This window comes from Ictidomys tridecemlineatus, chromosome 11, assembly GCF_052094955.1.
Source record: "Ictidomys tridecemlineatus isolate mIctTri1 chromosome 11, mIctTri1.hap1, whole genome shotgun sequence".
NCBI classification, from domain to species: domain Eukaryota; kingdom Metazoa; phylum Chordata; class Mammalia; order Rodentia; family Sciuridae; genus Ictidomys; species Ictidomys tridecemlineatus.
Genome location: NC_135487.1, coordinates 132,334,267 through 132,352,722, shown reverse-complemented (window position 1 = coordinate 132,352,722; position 18,456 = coordinate 132,334,267). Strand labels below are relative to the sequence as shown.

Here is an 18,456-nt window from a genome sequence, read left to right as displayed (position 1 = left end):
GCAGACCAAATGTCAATGAGCAAACTGATCTTTAATTCGCTGACCTGGAAGGCTTGCTCTTCACTGTGGGCATGGGCAATGGTTATTTACAAAGATCATTGTACAGTATTTACAACAAGATGCTAGACACAGCATCCATAAGGATAGGCAAAGATGGGGTAAGACCCAGCTGGGGAATATAACTCTGAAATCAAGTGCAAGCAGAAATCTGAAGGTGTGGATACAGAGAAGAGTAAGGGCCAAATCATAATGGAGGTTGGTGAGGTAGATGCAAGGGAGGAAGAAAAATTATCAACCTGTGGTACAGAGATAGGAGAAAACACTGGAACATAAAAATTATGACTTTGAGTTGAAAGGAGAAAACCTGCCATAAGCTACCTCTTTGAGAATAAAAAGGCAGTTAGAACCTTTCAAACCAAATCTTAAACTTCTATCAAAAAGCAATCCCATTTTAAATTTCTGGAGAGAGGTCTGAGAATGTAAAAAAGATACACAGAGATAGACTCTTAAATTGACTTAGGATTGATAAATTACATCAAGAGAGACACAGACAATAAAAAAATAAAAGAATAAAACCTCAGGCACAGCTGTGTATTAGAATCATTCTATTGGCAAGTCATCTGTCCTCACCTCATCTTCCCCAGAGTTCCTTCCTTCACCCCCAAATCTCTGGATTTTAATTCAATCAAGGAGTAGAATTGGAATGAGGATGGTACAGGTGGGGGGGATGCAATCTAAAATTCCACCTCACTAGTTTAGTTCCCCTCCTTATCCTATTCCAGAACATTAGGGCTTGAGTCGTAGCCAGGGGCAGATTAGGGTGAGAATAGACAGGATGGAGGACACAAGACCACAAAGCCCCACAACCCCAGGGCCACAACGCCAGAGGCCTAATTTGTCCAGTGGAATGAAGAGATCGCAGGCATTTCTGACCACATCCAGCAGAAGAGGCGGATGCCCACGAAGGACCCGAGCCAGGAGCAGGACTCGGAGCCGAAGCTTCAGAGCCAGTTGGGGCAGGCCTCCTCCTGGAGTCCCTGGGCCCCCAGGTCCCCCAGGTTCAATTCCTCCTGGGACTCCTCCTCCTCCAGAACCCTTCATTCGCCGGCTACCAGCTGAAGACTCTTGTTCCATCAGTAAGCGAATCTCATAAGCATCACGGCTCAAATTCATGATGAGAGAAAACAGATAGTACCTGAGATACACAGGGCAGAAGGTTAGAAGGGCATGCATACCTACCTAACATGTCCAACATACAAACATTTACTTCTTTTGTAGAGCAAAGGGATTATACATTAGAATATCAGAAGTGAATGTTACAATCTACTATTAGAAATGTCCTTCCTTCAGGATATTATGCTGATTGAAATAAGCTAGACACAGAAAGATAAATACCACATGATCTCACATACATGTGGAAACTAAACAGTCTAATTCATAGAAGCACAGAATCGAATGACAGTTGCTAGAGGTTTAGGGGTAGAGGAAATGGGAAGATGTTTGTCAAAGAGTATAGAGTTTCCGTTATGCAAGCTGAGTAAGTTCTGGAGCTCTAACATAGCATGGCAACTATAGTTAACAATATTGTTTTATATATTTAAAATTTGTTAAGAAGGTTTATTTTTCCTTTTTGATACTGGGAATTGAACCCAGAGGAGTTTTAACGCTGAGCTACATCCCCAGCTATTTTAATTTTTTATTTTGAGACAGGGTCTTTCTTTGCCAAGGCTGGCCTCAAACTTGTGATGTTCCTACCTAAGCCTCCTGAGTTGTTGGGATTACAGGCATGTACCACCATGCCCAACTAAGAAAGTAGATCTTAAGTGTTTTCACTATTGGAAAAAAAAAAGGTTACTATGAGGTAATGAAGAATATGTTAACTAGCCTATTGTGGTGATCATTTCATAATGTACACATACCAAACATCACACTGTATACCTTAAATGTATACAACTTACATTTGTCAAGTATATCGCAGTAAGAATAAAAGAAAAAGTCCCCCTACCTTTCTGTAACCAGTATGTGTTTGTGTGCACCTTAAGATTCAGTCTTAAAATTCATTATCATGAAATCTTTAAAGGTCAACCTAAAATTACACTTTTGAGGCAACCCCTTCGCCTATACTATATTCAACTTTTGTCCCATAATAATGCAAACTTAGGCTGGGCGCAGTGACACATGCCTGTAATCCCAGTGGCTCAGGAGGCTGAGGCAGGAGGATAATGAGTTTAAAACCAGCCTCAGCAATTCAGTGAGGCTCTAACCACTCAGCAAGACCTTATTTCTAAATATAAAAAAGGGTTGGGAAGGGGGCTGGGATTGTGGCTCAGCAGTAGAGCATCCCCCTAGCACGGGCAGGACCCAGGTTCTATCCTCAGCACCACATAAAAATAAAGGCATTGTGTTTTATCCACCTACACCTAAAAAATAAATATTAAAAAAAGGTTGGGAATATTGCTCAGTGGTTAAGCCCACTGAGTTCAATCCCTGGTATGTATGTATGTATGTATGTATAAATAAATAAAGCAAGCAAGCAAGCAACAAACTTGTTTTCAAAGAACAAACTTTTGTTACTGGAGAGACACATACATATTATAGATCAGCTAAATCCAGTTATTTTTTTTTTAATTTTTAAAAAGAGGCCTAAAAGTTTTAAGTAATTGCCAAATGTGTTAAGTTAAGTACAAAATTTGTTTTTTTGATTGTTAACCCATTCTGACAACATTGGTCTGTACTCAACAAATCATCCTACCTCCAAAATATATCCTGAATCTAATAACTCTGCTTTAATCTTTTGACTAGTCTCTCTATAGCCATTTGCCCCACAACAATTTCATTTCATAAAGTAGTTAGCATAAATATAAATCACATCACTACTCCTGTTCTTAAAACGTTCCACAATTTCCTTCCTATCACATTTACAATAAAATTTAGATACCTTAAACAGGCTTCCAGACTCAACATATCTGGCCTCTGCCTCTCTTGAACGATTCTTTCCTCAATCACTATGTTCCAACAATGTTGGTTTCCTTCTATATTTCGATCCCATCCAGATTGTTCCCGTCTTAGTGCCTTTGTATTATCTACTTCCTGTACCTGGAATCTCCTCTCTTGAAAAACTTCACATGGCTGGCTCATTTTTGCTCTTCGGGTCTGAGCGTAAACGTTCCATCTTCAGAGAGGGTTTCCTTGACCTTCAGTCTAAAGCAGTGAGCCATTTACTATCTACCACATGATTCTATTTCAATTTTCTTCATAACACTTGCCATTATCTGATATTCTTCTTATTGTCTGATCTGTCTTCCTCATTACACTGTACGTTCCATAGGAAGGAGGACCTTGTTTGTCTTTAACCACTATATCCCTGTTTCTAATCAGGCATGCAATATAATATGAGCTTAATAAATATTTGTTGAATAAAATGAATAAATATAACATATATACTCTTCTAGGGAGTTGCCTTTCAATACCACTCCAGTAATGTCTCTACTCTCATCATCATAAACCATTTTGGAGTTGTGACTCACTGAGAAAGATTAAAAGCAAGGCGGAAATGGAGATGGAAAGATGCTGATATAATGAATAAGAAAAGAAAAAGTCCCCCTACAAAAGACAAATAGAGATGATATGTACAGTTATCCTTCAGAATCTGAAGGGAATTTGTTCTTGAACCCTTATCCCTACAGATACCAAAATCTGCACAAGTTTAAGTTTCTTATGTAAAATATATGCATAGTATTTGCGTATAACCTGTGCACAATCTCTTGTACACTTTAAATCATCTCTAGATTCATTATAATACCTACACAATGCAAATTCTATAATTCTATACAAATAATTATTATACTATATTGAGGAACAATGGCAAGGAAAAAAGTGCATACATGTTCAAAACAGATGCAATTTTTTCCCCTAATATTTTTTGATCTGTGGTTCGCTGAATCTGTAGATGGGGAATCAACTGTAACAGGAAGAATTTTTTTTTTTTTTGGTACCAGGGATTTAACCCAGGGGCACTTAACCAATTTTATTCTCAAACCATATTTCACTTCACCCACTTAGTCCATGCCAATATCATTTCTTGCCCACAATTGATCATCTCCTCCCTTTTGGTTTACTATAATCCATTTTCCACATCACAGCAAGATGGGTGTTCTTGGCCAGGCATGATGGTGCATGCCTGTAATCCTGATGGCTTGGGAGACTGAAGCAGGAGAATTGCAAGTTCAAAGCCAGCTTCAGCAACTTAGTAAGGCCCTAAGCAACTCAGAGAGACTTGTCTCAAAATAAAAAATAAAAAAGGGTTGGGGATGTGGCTCAGTGGGTTAAATCCCTGGTAACAACAACAAAATGTTCTTTAAATACAATTCAAGTCATGTCAAATCCCTTTTTTGAATCCTTCAATATGTATGTAGGATAAAATTTAAACAATAACAACAACAACAAAAATCTTACCTCAAAGGCTCTGAATAAGACTGGCTCTTATCTCTCAACTTGAATTTATGCCCTTTACTCAATACTATCCATCATCTAGCTTTTTATTATTTACTACATATGCAATTTTCTGTTTGGAAAGACCTTTTCTGTTGTTTCTTTTGTCTAACTACTATTCAGACTTCAAGTTTGAACTAAAATATTACTTTCTCAAATAATTCTTCCCTGATCCTTGAATCTAAATCAGCTCCCCTTGATACATTCTCTCATAACACCCTGTACTTCTCCATAAATATAGGTGAGTGGTTGTTTTAATATGGCTCTCCTATTAGATGGGAAACTTCATGGGAATTGGTACTACATCATGGAAGAGCATGTGTCTTCCATGTGCCCACATTTATTTTTCTCTGACAGTTTAGGATCTAAATGAAGATTTGAAACCAAGTGATTAAGACACATATAACTGTCTTTGGTATATAGTTTCCCTTTGGGGAATTGGTTCAGGATACTCCTTGGATACCTAAATCCTACCAAAACTCCACAAATGCTCAAGTCCCTTTTATAAGTTGGAATATTATTTTTGTTTTGTTTTGTTAATTTTTAGTTATAAATGATGTACTTTGGGGCTGGGGATGTGGCTCAAGCAGTAGCGCGCCTGGCATGCGTGCGGCCTGGGTTCAATCCTCAGCACCACATACAAACAAAGATGTTGTGTCCACCAAAAACTAAAAAAATAAATATTAAAAATTCTCTCTCTCTCTCTTAAAAAAATGATATACTTTGACACATCATACATACATGGAGTATAACTTCCAAGTATTGTAGTTATATATGATATGGAGTTACAATGGTCATGTATTCATATACAAACATAGGAAAGTTATGTCTGATTCATTCTACTGTCTTTCCCAGTCCCATCTCCCTACCTTTCCCCTGTTCCTCCATTAAACTGGCATAGTATTTGCATATAACCTACACATATCCTCTCATATACTTTAAATCAACTCTAGATCATTCTCTAATACTTACTACAATGTATATGCTATGTAAAGAGATGCTATACTATATTATTTAAGAAATATTGACAAAAAGACTGTTCAATACAGATGCATTTTCAATCTGTGGTTGGTTGAATTTGTGGAACTCATGGATATGGAGGGACAACTGTGCTCTGGGAAGATCCTGAGAGATTTTTTTTCTCTTAAAAGACAAGCTATGTAGTATGGAGGATACCAAAGGTATTTCAAGAAAAAAGGGTAACAAACCTGAATGAACGCTGGGCCCACTTTTCCTGATCCACATGGGGAGCTAGTCCAGACTTTCCAGCCCATAGGACGTTGTCACAGGCAAAGTACAAGGCTCGATTGAGGTGACTAACCGTGATGCAGAATCTCAGGACAACGTCTGACAGGTGCACAGCTCTTTTGGCTGATTCAAGGGCGTCTGCTGAGTTGCCCAAGCGCAGAACTTGTGGAGAGAACAAGGGAACACAAGGATTTGGAAGTAGAGTCAAAAACAAAACAAAGAGAGGTGAAAGTTGAACAAGTGACAGTAACAACGATTTCTAAAAAGAGCAGAATAGTTCATTATTCTTTACTTCACATTTTAGTCCTAGTTTTCTCAAGTTTGCTCTATTCTCTCCAACCCTCCCTTACTTCCTTATGCCTGCCCTCATCTCAGTTGGACACATTCAGAGAATAAGTGCAAAGTCAAACGAGGGAGAAGTGGTAGAAAACAGGAGCGGGTCAGGGGGAGAGCAGGTGAGGGTGGAGGCTGGGCTCACTCACGCTTCCTTCCGAGGCTCAGATGGCCCTCCAGTAGTCGGATCTGTTTCTGTAACTCGGGGCTGGCCCCGTGTCTCTGCAGTGCGTGGCCGAGGAGCGAGCAAGCGTACTGGGCGGCCCTGGAGGAGAGGCCAAGTGAGGGGGGACCCTCCCTCCCCTCCCCTCGAAGCTTCTCCAAAAACCCAGGCTGGACTGCGGCCCGCTCCTCCTCCGCGTCCCTCCAGGCAGGGGAGGGACAGGCTGAGCGGTCAGAGGAGCTACCAGGGTGGGGAAGGACTGTCTAGAGCGTGAGGTCTGGGGCCACGACGGCCCGGAGGCGCCCGGAGGAGCCGTCCCGGCGACGCGCCGCCCGCTGTGCACACACGACGCAGAGGGGCAGAAACTGGACAGCCAGTCTCACAGGTGACTAAGACAGGTCAGGCTGGGGCGGGGACCACGGGGGAGCGGGGCCGAGGCCTCAGGTGACTGCACGGCGGGGCACCGGGAAACGGGCAAAAGCCCGGGTCGCTGTCCACCGCGGTGAGCGCTCCGCGTCCCACCAGGGCCTAGTGGGCCAACTGCTGATCACCTGTGGAAACCACCCCCCGGGCGGCGCCCCGCGGCCCACTCGTGCCTCAGTTTTCCCATCTTTCCTGTGAGTCGGAGAAGAATCTCCTCCTCACAACCAGCTCAAGTCTGTGCCTCTCTGTCCGTCCGGGCCCCCGTAGCCGGAGTTGACCCTCTGGGACCCCCGTACCTGCAGTGACCCCCGCCTCACGATAAGGTTCTTCTGCCCACCCTTCCCTATTCCTGTTTTGGCCGCACCTACACAGCCGCTCCCGGGCCTGGCTCTGAGCACTGAAGCGGACCCAGGCGTCCATGACAGCGGCAGCCCCGCCTCCACTGTCCTCTCCCGCCCTCATCCCAGCGCCCAGTCACGCCTCCTGGGCGATCCAACGGTGCCTCGCGAGGGACACACAGCAACAGCGAGAAAGCGAATGGAGCCGGCCCTGGAACGGGATTTCAGGACGCCCCCGTTGATCGCGGGGCCTGCACTTCCGTGTTGTGGTGCTCCTCGGTCGGCGGACCCCTTACGGGATGGTCTCTATCCCTGAAACACGCCTCCAGCAGCACTTCGAGATCTAAATATTCAGGACCATGGCCGGGGCCTGGAGGCACGGAGGCGGGACGGGAAAGGCGCCGCAGCGTGCACGCCCCGGCCGCGGGATGGAAGTCGCGGCGGGCGGACTCGGCGGACCGCCCCGCGCGCGCACACCCCCGCGTGCGCACACCCCCGCGTGCACGCGACGCTCCGGCCGAGTCCAGTCGTCCAGGCGCTACAGAGGTCTCGGCAGTACGAGGTCCCGACTGATCGAACTGCCCCAGCGGGGAAGGGCGGGATTAGCACCAGATTCTTGGTGTCCTCCACAGCAGATAGAGCGTCTCAAGGGACAGAGCCTTTAGTGGACGACATCCGCAATAGCCCTCGTCAGGTCCTGAAAAGGCGAGCGAAGAATCAGCCAGCGACCCGAGCTCACTGCTGCAGACCCCACGTCCTCCTCCCCAGCCTTCCCTTCCAGGCCACCATGTCTGCTGGCAATGGCACCCCTCGCGGGTCAGCAGCGGGGGAGGAGATGTGGGCGGGATCAGGAGTGGAGCTGGAAGACGCAGAGCTCCCCACTTTCTCAGCTGCAGCCAAGGTCCGAGTGGGGGTGACCGTGGTGCTCTTCGTTTCTTCAGCTGGCGGTAACTTGGCCGTGCTGTGGTCTGTGACACGGCGGCAATCCAGCCAGTGCCGACCCTCTCCCGTCCGCCGACTCTTCGCCCATTTGGCAGCTGCCGACTTGCTGGTCACTTTTGTGGTTATGCCCCTAGATGCTACCTGGAATATTACTGTTCAGTGGCTGGCTGGGGACATCGCATGTCGGACACTTATGTTCCTGAAACTAATGGCCATGTATGCTGCAGCTTTCCTGCCTGTGGTCATAGGACTTGACCGCCAGGCAGCAGTACTCAACCCGCTTGGACCCCGCTCAGGTGCAAAGAAACTTCTGGGGATAGCCTGGGGACTTAGTTTCCTGCTTGCCTTGCCCCAGGTGAGTGACTTGGGAATATGGGCTGGGCCGGAGGAGAATTTGATTACGTTGTGTGAGCCTTGGGTATCAAAAAAGAGTTCCATTGGCCACATTAGCCATTAATCTTCCTTGGGGGCGCCTCTTATCTCTTGGGCAAGTTAAGATCGTTTGCATGTTAATTTACATCTGGTAAAAGCCTACTTTTGAAAAGCATTACCCCATTATAGGGGCCTCTTCCTTTAGGTTTGCTTTACTGAGCATGGCTTCCACCTCTGTGCAGCTTACCGTTTCCACCTTCTTCAGGAGATTGGTACAGGCAGGGAGGAAACATGGGAATCTACTAAGAGGAGGGAAGTCAGGGGCTTTGGGTAAAACTTGGAGGTATTCATTCACAGATTAAAAAAAAAATGTCATCTCTTGATACTCAAATGCTAAGGATATAGCAACAAAAGTTCTGTCTCCAGAAAACTTATAACCCGATGTGATAGAACATGCTTGTAATCCCAGTGACTCAGGAGGTAGAGGCAGGAGGATCAGAATTTCAAGGCCAGCCTCAGCAATTTAGCAAGACCCTGGCTCAAATTAAAAGAAATAAAAGCACTGGGAATGTAGCTCAGTGGTAAAGCCCCGGGGTTCAATCCTCAGGACCAAAAAGATAGATAGATAGATAGATAGATAGATAGATAGATAGATAGATAGATAGATAGATATAGGCTCATGCAGGAGACAAATTGGGCTATTACACTAGAGTGTGCAGTCAAAAGTATTATGCTAAAGGTAAGGAGTTAAAGAACAATGGAGAGTGTCTGACCAACTTTTGCAGTCTGAAAAATGTAGTTCTTGAAAAATAGAAAGGTATTAAACAGGTTAAAAAAGGAAAAATGCTGAAGATGGAGGGTGGAGGATCCCAAGAGGTTGCTACTCAGGGAAGTACTAAATTCATACTTTATTCTGAGAGCAGTGGAAACACTAAGGTAAAAGAAGAATGACATAATCAGTTTTGTAACTTTTTACTCTGGCTTTACTGTAGAATGGGTGTTAAAACTGTAAACAGGAGAGCATCCAAATTTGAGTACTGGTTAATCCAATCTCAATTATGTAGAAATCTAGAAAAAAGCTAAATGTTGAGCAATTCCTTCAAAACAAAAACCACTAACCAAGAGACTGTAGAATTAGGACTATGTCAGGAGACCGAAAAGGGTCTATGACTTCAGTCTGTGGAATAATGCATCATTATTTAAGGTTTGATGTTTAAGTTCTCAAATATTAGAAATTTAACTATCAAAAGTCTGACTACAGTACTAAGGGACACACACACAGGCACGAATGCACGCGCGCACGCGCGCGCACACACAATCTTCCAATGTTTCAAACAGGATCTTTACCACCCCGAACAATAAAAAGAAGCCTGCAGGCTAGGGATATAGCTCAGTCGTAGATTGCCTGCTTTACATGCTAAACATAATAGGTTCACTCCCTGGCACTGTTAGACCAGGACGCAAGACCACTGACTGCAATTAAAATCAAATTAAAGCAAGCTTATTATTTCAACCGGCTGGACTGCCTCTCCCTCCCAAAACGGCAGGAACAAGACAGCAGCCCAGCTTTCCTGTAGCCCAGCTTTATAGCCCAGAAAGTTACACCAAAGGGGGTTACAGATAATAGAACTCTGATGAGCATCACACTAATGGTAGTTTACATTTTTGCCAGCCCCAACATCAGAATTTATGAGGACCATTAGAGCCTCAGAGAGGGTCGTTGTCTGCCCAGGGAAGGCCAATATTTATGAGGTGTTACTAAAGTTTCAGAGAGGGCTGCTATCTGGTTAGAGAGCCAGACATGGGTGAGTTCAAGGCAGGCATTCCAAGCAGGTTCAGAATTTGCAGTAATTTATAGTAAAGCCGAAGTTAGCTTTTCATGGCTTTGTGGTGAGATGCCCAATTTTAAGAAAAGATCAGGTTGGGTCTATCAGGCACCACACAGAGAATTAAGAGGCCTGTTGCCACAGTGCAATAGAAATTGGGTTTGTTTAAATAAAAGTTTAGATGTGGGGGATGACTGTTATTATCGTATTGTTTGACTCTTTTTACTTTGCTTTTTTTTCCCTCCCAAGTCTAGGCTCTACCACTACCTACCTTATGCCTTTGGCTGAATCCCTTAAAATCCATGCTGGCACAAGATGATGTACTAGTAAATGAATTTAATTCTTTTTCGAAGTTTGGCAATCTGATAATTGCAATCTTTGTTTCAATGGCAAATTTGTAGTGACATGTATATATGTAAAGAAGATGATTAGTCTTTTGAATAAATTCTGTACTGTCCATATCTTGTATTTAAAATATTAGTTTCCCTAAAAAATTATAGTGTGATGTAAGAGAGGGAGTATTAGGTATAGCTAGAACTTCCTTTTTTTTCAGGCTCAAAGTTCCAAGTTTTAAATAGTTGAAAGGAATATTTCTATTGTAGGTGGTAAGGTAACATATAAAATATGAAAAAGGAGAGAAGCAAGGCTATGGACCAAACTTGTCAAAGTTCCTCATGTTTGCTGAACTCACTTTCCTAAAAAAGGCTGAGTATTTAGGAATCCGACACCTACTGGGCTTACCTCTTATCAAACAGTGACTCAATTTACATTACTAGAACAAAGGTATTCTAACCCTGCTACTGTAAACTGAAAAATATTCTACTGATTCAACCCAAACTCCAGCAACTTACCAAAGGGAGGAGAGGCAGTCAATAGCATTTGGAAAATATTAAACTGCCAAGGCAGGAGGATCACAAGTTCAAAAACAGCCTCCGCAACTTAGTGAGGCCTTTGCAAGATAAAAAAACAAAAAAGGGCTGGGCATGTTGCTCAGTGGTTAAGTACCCCTGATACCAAAAAAGAAAAAAAAAAAAAATTTACCACAAATATACCAGAGAAGCCATGAGGGTAAAATGGTGATGTTACCATTCTTTCATAAAATGCAGTGTTAAGCTAGTATTTGAAAAGGCAGGACTCTTTTCAAGTTCCAGGATTTTAACAAGTTGCATGCTAAGCACCCTATTCAAGCTTAAGGGAAAGACAGGCATTTTCAAGATACATTTCTCACCGTTTTAAAGTGGTACTATGGATGAACCACTACCCAGTGCTGTATTATTCCACCTGGAATTAATAACGATCAATTGGGAGGAGGTATTGTGACACAGGTGAGTAGGTTGGATGGTGTGGGAACCAGTTCTAATAGTCTCAACTTCATTCCAGCTGTTCCTGTTCCATACTGTCCGCAGAGCTGGCCCAGTCCCCTTCACTCAGTGTGTCACCAAAGGCAGCTTCAAGGCTCAATGGCAAGAGACCACCTATAACCTCTTCACCTTCTGCTGCCTCTTTCTGCTGCCACTAACTGCCATGGCCATCTGCTATAGCCGCATTGTCCTCAGTGTGTCCAGTCCTCGAACCAGAAAGGGGAGCCAGGGTGAGACTTCAATTCCCAGGTCTTAGTCCTATTCCCAGAACTGTTGCCTCTAGCTTCATTTATTTATCTACCCAACAGCTATATATCAGCCACTAAACCAAAGTAAGATGCTAGCACCTGACACTGGAGATAAACTTTATTGAATGCCTTCAATTCTAAACTGCCTCTAATTCAGTTGAGTAAACTAGGCAGAAATAGAGAAAAAGGTCATCAGTGTTCTTTATTATTTAACATCCTCAAGTCAACCTGTATACCTGGTGGCTTCACCTAACAGCATCTCCAACCAAAACCTCTCACCATCATGGTGGCAAATGCCTGTAATCCCAGCTACTAAGACAAGTTTGAGGCCAGCTTGGCCAATTTAGTGAGACCCTGTCTTAAAATACAATTTACAAGAAGGTCTGGGTATGTATTTCTGTGATAAAGCACTTTCCTAGTATGTGGGAAGCTCTAGATTCAATTCCCAGTATCACAAACAAAAACACCTTTTCTCAAGCATGTCTGTCATGTCATAGTGCCAGGTTGGGGAGGGTAAGAGGATTTACATCATTCTCTTCCTTGGTGGTGAGGGTTCCATTTCACTATCTGCCCTTCCATCAATTCACCCTACACACAGTTCAGAAGCTGAGTAGTTCTGAATTTCAGTATATTTTCTAAATTCCCAGCCCCTGCTGATGAATTTATCCTACGCCGCTCCTTAGACACTCGCCCCCGTGTTCGTCTTCGGGCCCTGCGACTGGCCCTCCTTGTTTTGCTGACCTTCGTCCTCTGCTGGACACCTTATTACCTACTGGGTCTGTGGTACTGGTTCTCCCCCACCATGCTAACTGAAGTCCCTCCCAGCCTCAGCCATATCCTTTTCCTCTTTGGCCTTCTCAATGCTCCTTTGGATCCTCTCCTCTATGGAGCCTTCACCCTCGGCTGCCGGAGAGGGCACCAAACACTCAGTAAAGACTCCTCCCAGGAAGGAGGGTCTGGGAGAATGCCCCAACAGGAGAGTAAAACCCTCAGACAGCTGAAAATGCAAACAATTGTGACATCAAGAGGAGGAGAAACAAAAGAGACATTCCTATAACATCCGTTTTCTCACAACGGAGTATAAAGAATAGTCATTACTCTCCAATACCCTAAGAACATCTCTCTGCTGCCCCTGTTTTTTTAGCTTCCAACAAAAGAAGTGCTGCAGAAGAACTGTTTTGACCTGAGATTTGAGACTATGTCTAAAGCAGAAACTCACAGAATTCAATCCTTAATAGAAGTATCTCCACAATGACCCATATTGCCTTACTATAAATAGTGCATCAGAGCTTCACTACTACAACATGAAAGTAATTTTAAATGTAGAAAACCAAAAACTAAAAAGGAACATTTATTCATGACTCAAAAGAAACAGTAAACAGGATAACAGTTTAAATATAAACAGAGTGAGTTCCACTTCAGCCCTATTTGTTGACGGCTTGCATAGCCAAATGGAATCTTGGAGAGACCACCTGGACAAGAGAGGAACTGTCAACGACGTCTCCGGTCTGGACTCCTGCTGCGCCTTCGGCCACCTCTAGGGAAAAAGGAAGGCAGGGAATTCATCATAGGATATAATAAAATGTCCTTGTTCAGTTTTATTCATGTCCCTTCACCAACAGTGTTTGCCCTCTCCATTTTACCTTCTCTTGCCTTTGGGTGGACCTCGAACAAAACACCAATCTACGCTGATCTGCTGTCCCATCAAATCCTGGCCATTGAGTCCTTCCATAGCAGCCTGGGCTTCTTTGTATGTTTCATATTCAACTAGAGTATAACCCTGGGTAAGTGAAAAGTAAGATGTTAAAACCTTCCTGTTTTACCAAGCATCAAGTATCCTCATCCTCAAATATAAATTCATACTTAAAAAGAAAAATCTAAAAGCTTTACACAATGAATGTACATCCTATGTCCCTACTGTACACAGGTGTCTGTTTTGTTTGTCTCCGTCTCTTTTCTTTGTCCAACAAAATCAATTTCCTATGTCATTTTATTTGAACCGCAGCAAACAGAACCACCAAGGCCAAGGGGAAAGGAAGGCAATAACGGGTCGCTTAGGATACCTTCAGGTATCCTGTGCGCCTATCCAGGTTAAGGTGGATGTTTTTTATTTCGCCATATTCTGCAAATTTGTCATGAATGTCTTCTTCAGTGGCTTCCTCATGGACTCCAGTGACAAAGAGAATCCAGCCTTCAACAGCTGTTGGGGAAGAAAGGGTGGCTGTGTGCGCGCCTGGGACAGGGGACTGCAGTAAGTGCAGACTCGGGAGTGAGTCTCATCTCGGGGAGCTCGGGTTTTAACTGCCCACAGACTCGCTCTCGGCAGGCTCCACCTTACTCACAGCGCTGGGGTCCAGGTTCATCGCCGTCCTGCTCCACGCTGTCATAATCCTCTCGCATCCGCGCTCGGGACCCCTCTTCTATAGAGAACACAACCAGATCACGGAGACTCTCCCCGGAGTCCCGGGGGCCCCAACTCCGCTCCCGCCGACAAGCCTCTCGACCTCAAGTCCCCACACTCACCTGAACCAAAGCCGCGGCCCTTCCTTTTCTTCGCTTTTTCTTTAAGTTTGTGGATACTCTCTGAAGCCCCAGAGGAGAAAGGATGGGTAACAAGAGAGTCACTTATGACAACTGTATCCCAACAAGCCGAGAGCGTGAGCCGCCGCCAGGCTGTCCCCTCCGGGCCCGCCCCGTTCCTTCCGAAGGGGGAGGAGTCTCGCACCGAGACCGCACTCCCGCTCCCATCCGTCCGCCCCAAGACCTTTTTCCTGTTACACTCTTCTCTCGCACCTTCCCCGCTTCCCGTAGCCGCCTCCACTGTCCTCACCGTCCCCATCCTCATCCATGGCGAAATCCTCGCCTCCGGCCTCATGAAGATCCAGCACGTCAGCCATCTTGCCTCTGTACTAGCGCTCGTCCGCACCGCCGGGGAACTGGGCACCTCGGCAGGCTGTCGCAGAGGGGAAAGGTCGCCAAGCTGACCAATCACAGCCCACCTTTAAGTCCCGCCCTCGGCGCGGTAAAAGTACGCACTAAGGGCGGGCCCACTTCAAAAACATGCCGGAAGCACTTGGTAGCCATCTTGGTAGGTCACGAGCGAGACCAGCTGCATTGGCAGGGACAAACTAGGAGGAGTCAATGGCTTCCGTTTAATCTTGAGACCGGGCCTAATTCCTTGCTGAAGGGCAGCTTTCATTCCAAAGTAGGGAATGGAAGAATTTAAAAGTTTTTTATCTTAAAAATTCTAGGCCTGTACCCTGTTCTGAGAAGCACCCCATCCATGATAGAAGCCTTAAAAAGAAGAGAGAAGAGGTTCAGATCAGGGCTGGGGAGGTAGCTCGGCGGTGGCGCGCTGGCCTAGCAGGTGCGAGACCCGGGAATCACATCCCACGCCGCAGAAAAGGTTTAGCTGCTCCAGGCCGGAGGCTGAGGCTGGAGGATCGCAAGTTCGGAGCCAGCTTCAGCAACTTAGCGGGGCCCTGAACAACTCGGTGAAACCCTGTCTCTAAGTAAGTCATAAAAAGGGCTGGGGATGGGGCTCAGTGGCTAAACGGCCCTGGGTTCGTCCCTGGACCAAAAAAAAAAAAAAAAAAAACCAAAACAGAAACAAAACACCTCCCAGAACGGACTGCCAGCCCCGAATTTCTTCCCAAGAAAACCAACAGGCTGCGGTTGAAACCCGGCTGTAGGGGATGAAACCAGGGGCGCTCTACCACTGAAATACCTCCTCAGACCCCTTTTTACTTTTTATTTGGAGACAGATCTTGCTAAATTGCTGAGGCCATCCGCATACTTAATCCTCCTGCCAGCCTCCGGAGTCTGGGATTACAGTAGTGGGCTAACCATGCCTGGATAATTTTTTTTTTTTTAAGCTATATCTTTCAAACGCTCCCTGCCACCCTCTGGAAATTAAGGAAGGAAAGGCATGGCCTTAAATAAAATAATGGCTTTAGTTCTTTGATGATGGAACAGGTGTTCTACCTTCAAAAACCTAGGAGTTGAAGTAAAACCCATATTGCCCCCAAGTTCTGGAATCCTTATGTACACCTTCAACAATAGCAGGCTGCAGATTCACTTATTAATCGAATAGTTATGCATATATGTGTGTCTAATATTAGAAGAAGTGCTGGCAAGAGGATAAATAATTGCATTGATAGCACTCACTATATATAGTACACTATGAAAGTGATAACTGCTATCATAATGGCAGTATCAAAAACATTTCTGGGACTAAGAGGGTTTAGCATTTTAACTGGGCCTTTGGAGATGAGTAGTTTTACAGGCAAAACAGTTGTATACAGCAGTTGTATACATTACATAGTCTAATCTTTAAAAGTTATCTGGTTACATTCCTATTTTAAAAGTCCTTCCCTTGATTTTGTTGCACTTAGAATAAAATTAAAACTTACGTAGCTAACTGTCCCTATGTCTCCAGTTTTGTCACCTGAGATTCTCCCTCACTCACTAAGCCCTTCCTATACTATCCCTTAACTCATCTCTGGGCATTTGCAACTTTCTGTTCCTGATGCTTTTCCTCCAGCCTTTCACGTGGCTAGCTCAACCTCATTCTTTAGGTCTGAATACTACTGTCACTAGGGGGTTTTGTTTCTTTTCTTTGTGGTACTGGAATTGAACCCAGGGGTGCTTACCCACTGAGGTATATCCCCAGCCCTTTTATGTTTTATTTTGAGGAAGTCTCTCACTAAGTTGCTTAAGGCCTAAATAAGTTGCTGAAGCTGGCTTTGAACTTGTGATCCTCCTACCGTAACCTCCCAAATTGCTGGGATTACAGGTGTGTGCCACTACACCAGGCACCAAAGGGGTTTTCATCCTTCTAGGAGTTAAGTCTGTTTTATTTCCTTCACAGAACTTAAACCAGAATCTTTAATTATCTTGTTTACTTTCAACCTTGTGTATTGCCTTTTTTTTCCCCCATTAGCTTGTATTCCTTTTGGCAGAGATGCTTAGTTAGAATTATATCTGCAAGTTTATCCCAGTACCTGGCTCATAGTAGGTATATGGTAAATACTTCATGAATGGATAAACATCAAATGGAAAGGAGAAGGAAAACTGCTGATTGGTAAAGACTACAGAAGGTGGAACCCAGTTCTAACAAATGTCAAACAGCAATAAATTTAGGGGCAGCATTTTTTCTTTTGTTGTTCTCTGCTTGGAGATCAATATCTATCTCTCTCTCTCTCTCTCTCTCTCTCTCTCTCTCTCTCTCTCTCTCCTCTGCCTGACTTAAGTCAATAAGATTTGTCACATTCCTCAACAAACTACCTATTATCTGTAGGAGAAATGAAGACCCAAAATAATGTGGATGAGAGAGAGAGAGAGAGTTTTACTTTACTGTCACTTTATTTTCCTTTATAAGAAAATTCCTTTATAAGAAAATTCTCCTACTAGGTTTTTTGTGTCTAACTTTAGATTTCCTCTTGTCAGGACACATGTACAGAGGTTTGGAGCTTCAGGTTCCTACCCTCCTGTGACAGTGTCACAGAAAATAATCTAATGACCCATTAGGTTTTAGGAAAAAGGAAGAGCATTGTTAGTAAGTGAAAGGTGAAGGTAGACATTCTCAGAGAGTGAGCAGCAGTCTTGGGCTCTTCTTTGAGGGGGAAACTTTGTAAGGTATGAGTATAGGGTGGTGGCCTGTGGATGGTTCTGGCCTGGTGATATCAAGATGGTTTTTGGTGGTCTGGCCATTCTCAGGATCTTCAGGTCGATGTTTCCTCTATCTAATCAATAGATGATGTTGGGAATGTAGCTATGTTATAGGTGTCTTAAAATATTGTATCTCCCTTTATTTATTCTAAAAATACATGTACTAGTATGTTACATAGGCTAAATAACAGTGTCAGAGCAATTTTCATAAAGAATGAATTGTAGTAACTAAGATTTTTGAGTCAATTTATAGTAACTTTAAGGTTTATAGATCTCTTGGGGTTGGTTGGCTCAGAGGTAGAACACTCGCCTCATATGTGCAAGGCCCTGGGTTCGATCCTCAGCACCACGTAAAAATAAGTAAATAAAAAAAGGTATTGTGTCCAACTACAACTAAAAAATAAATATTTTTTTTAGAAAGATTTATTTGGGTTCAATCCTCAGCACCACATACAAATAAAGATGTTGTGTCCGCTGAAAACTAAAAAATATATATTAAATTCATTCTCTCTCTCTCACAAAAAAAAAAAAAAAAGATTTATAGATCTCTCAAAACTGGGAGTGACAAGCCTAAGGGAAAAAGCCAGCCTGGGGAGAAAAAAAATGTCTGAGAAACTTTAGCAAAATGCTTCCAGATTAAAGTTACAGTCTATTTTTCCTTCCCTTTTGTCCTCTTTCTATTTCTCTTTTATTTCTTTTCATTCCTACCTCACAATAGCCTCAGTTCCTTCCTCGGGACCCCATTTCCTAAGTGTTCCACCACTTAGGATAGCATCACAGGCCAGAGACCAACTTTTCAACCCCTGAGCCTTTAGAGACATTTAAGATACAAACCATAACAATTTTCAAGCATTGAGTTGTGTTATTGTTCTTTTAATTTGTTATTAGTTTATAGGTTTATTGCAGTGTGCATTATGTCTAAGAAATGTCGCTTGTACTGATTTCTGCTTTTTGAAATTATTAGAGGTTTCCTTGTCGCCTAGAATAAGATCGATTTTGAAAAGAAATTCATTATTTATCATAAAAAAGGTATATCAAGCA

At 43.7% G+C, this 18,456-nt stretch overlaps 3 protein-coding genes across 6 annotated transcripts; 1 reads left to right on the top strand and 2 right to left on the bottom strand.

Annotated features, from left to right (window-relative positions):
• Window positions 1–12: 12 nt before the first annotated feature.
• On the bottom strand, window positions 13–7,161 carry Pex11b (peroxisomal biogenesis factor 11 beta). Of its 2 annotated transcripts, none has more exons than XM_005341321.5 (4): window positions 7,023–7,161; window positions 6,222–6,337; window positions 5,700–5,901; window positions 13–1,195 (listed from the first exon to the last, which is right to left on the bottom strand). In XM_005341321.5, the coding sequence occupies exons 1-4, from the start codon at window positions 7,118–7,120 to the stop codon at window positions 787–789; spliced, it is 825 nt and encodes a 274-aa protein (XP_005341378.1). In that variant the 5' UTR covers window positions 7,121–7,161; the 3' UTR covers window positions 13–786. The 2 variants fall into 2 exon arrangements, with proteins under 2 accessions (XP_005341378.1, XP_040143409.1); XM_040287475.2 differs by lacking the exon at window positions 7,023–7,161 and adding an exon at window positions 6,787–6,914.
• Window positions 6,943–13,667, top strand: LOC101974063 (gonadotropin-releasing hormone II receptor). Of its 2 annotated transcripts, none has more exons than XM_040287474.2 (3): window positions 6,943–8,293; window positions 11,517–11,727; window positions 12,890–13,667. In XM_040287474.2, the coding sequence occupies exons 1-3, from the start codon at window positions 7,784–7,786 to the stop codon at window positions 12,925–12,927; spliced, it is 759 nt and encodes a 252-aa protein (XP_040143408.2). In that variant the 5' UTR covers window positions 6,943–7,783; the 3' UTR covers window positions 12,928–13,667. The 2 variants fall into 2 exon arrangements, with proteins under 2 accessions (XP_040143408.2, XP_005341377.4); XM_005341320.4 differs by having other exon boundaries at window positions 12,393–13,667.
• On the bottom strand, window positions 13,084–14,727 carry Rbm8a (RNA binding motif protein 8A). Of its 2 annotated transcripts, none has more exons than XM_005341323.5 (6): window positions 14,576–14,727; window positions 14,269–14,328; window positions 14,088–14,165; window positions 13,809–13,945; window positions 13,389–13,525; window positions 13,084–13,282 (listed from the first exon to the last, which is right to left on the bottom strand). In XM_005341323.5, the coding sequence occupies exons 1-6, from the start codon at window positions 14,640–14,642 to the stop codon at window positions 13,237–13,239; spliced, it is 525 nt and encodes a 174-aa protein (XP_005341380.1). In that variant the 5' UTR covers window positions 14,643–14,727; the 3' UTR covers window positions 13,084–13,236. The 2 variants fall into 2 exon arrangements, with proteins under 2 accessions (XP_005341380.1, XP_005341381.1); XM_005341324.5 differs by having other exon boundaries at window positions 14,088–14,162.
• Between the last annotated feature and the right edge of the window lie 3,729 nt (window positions 14,728–18,456).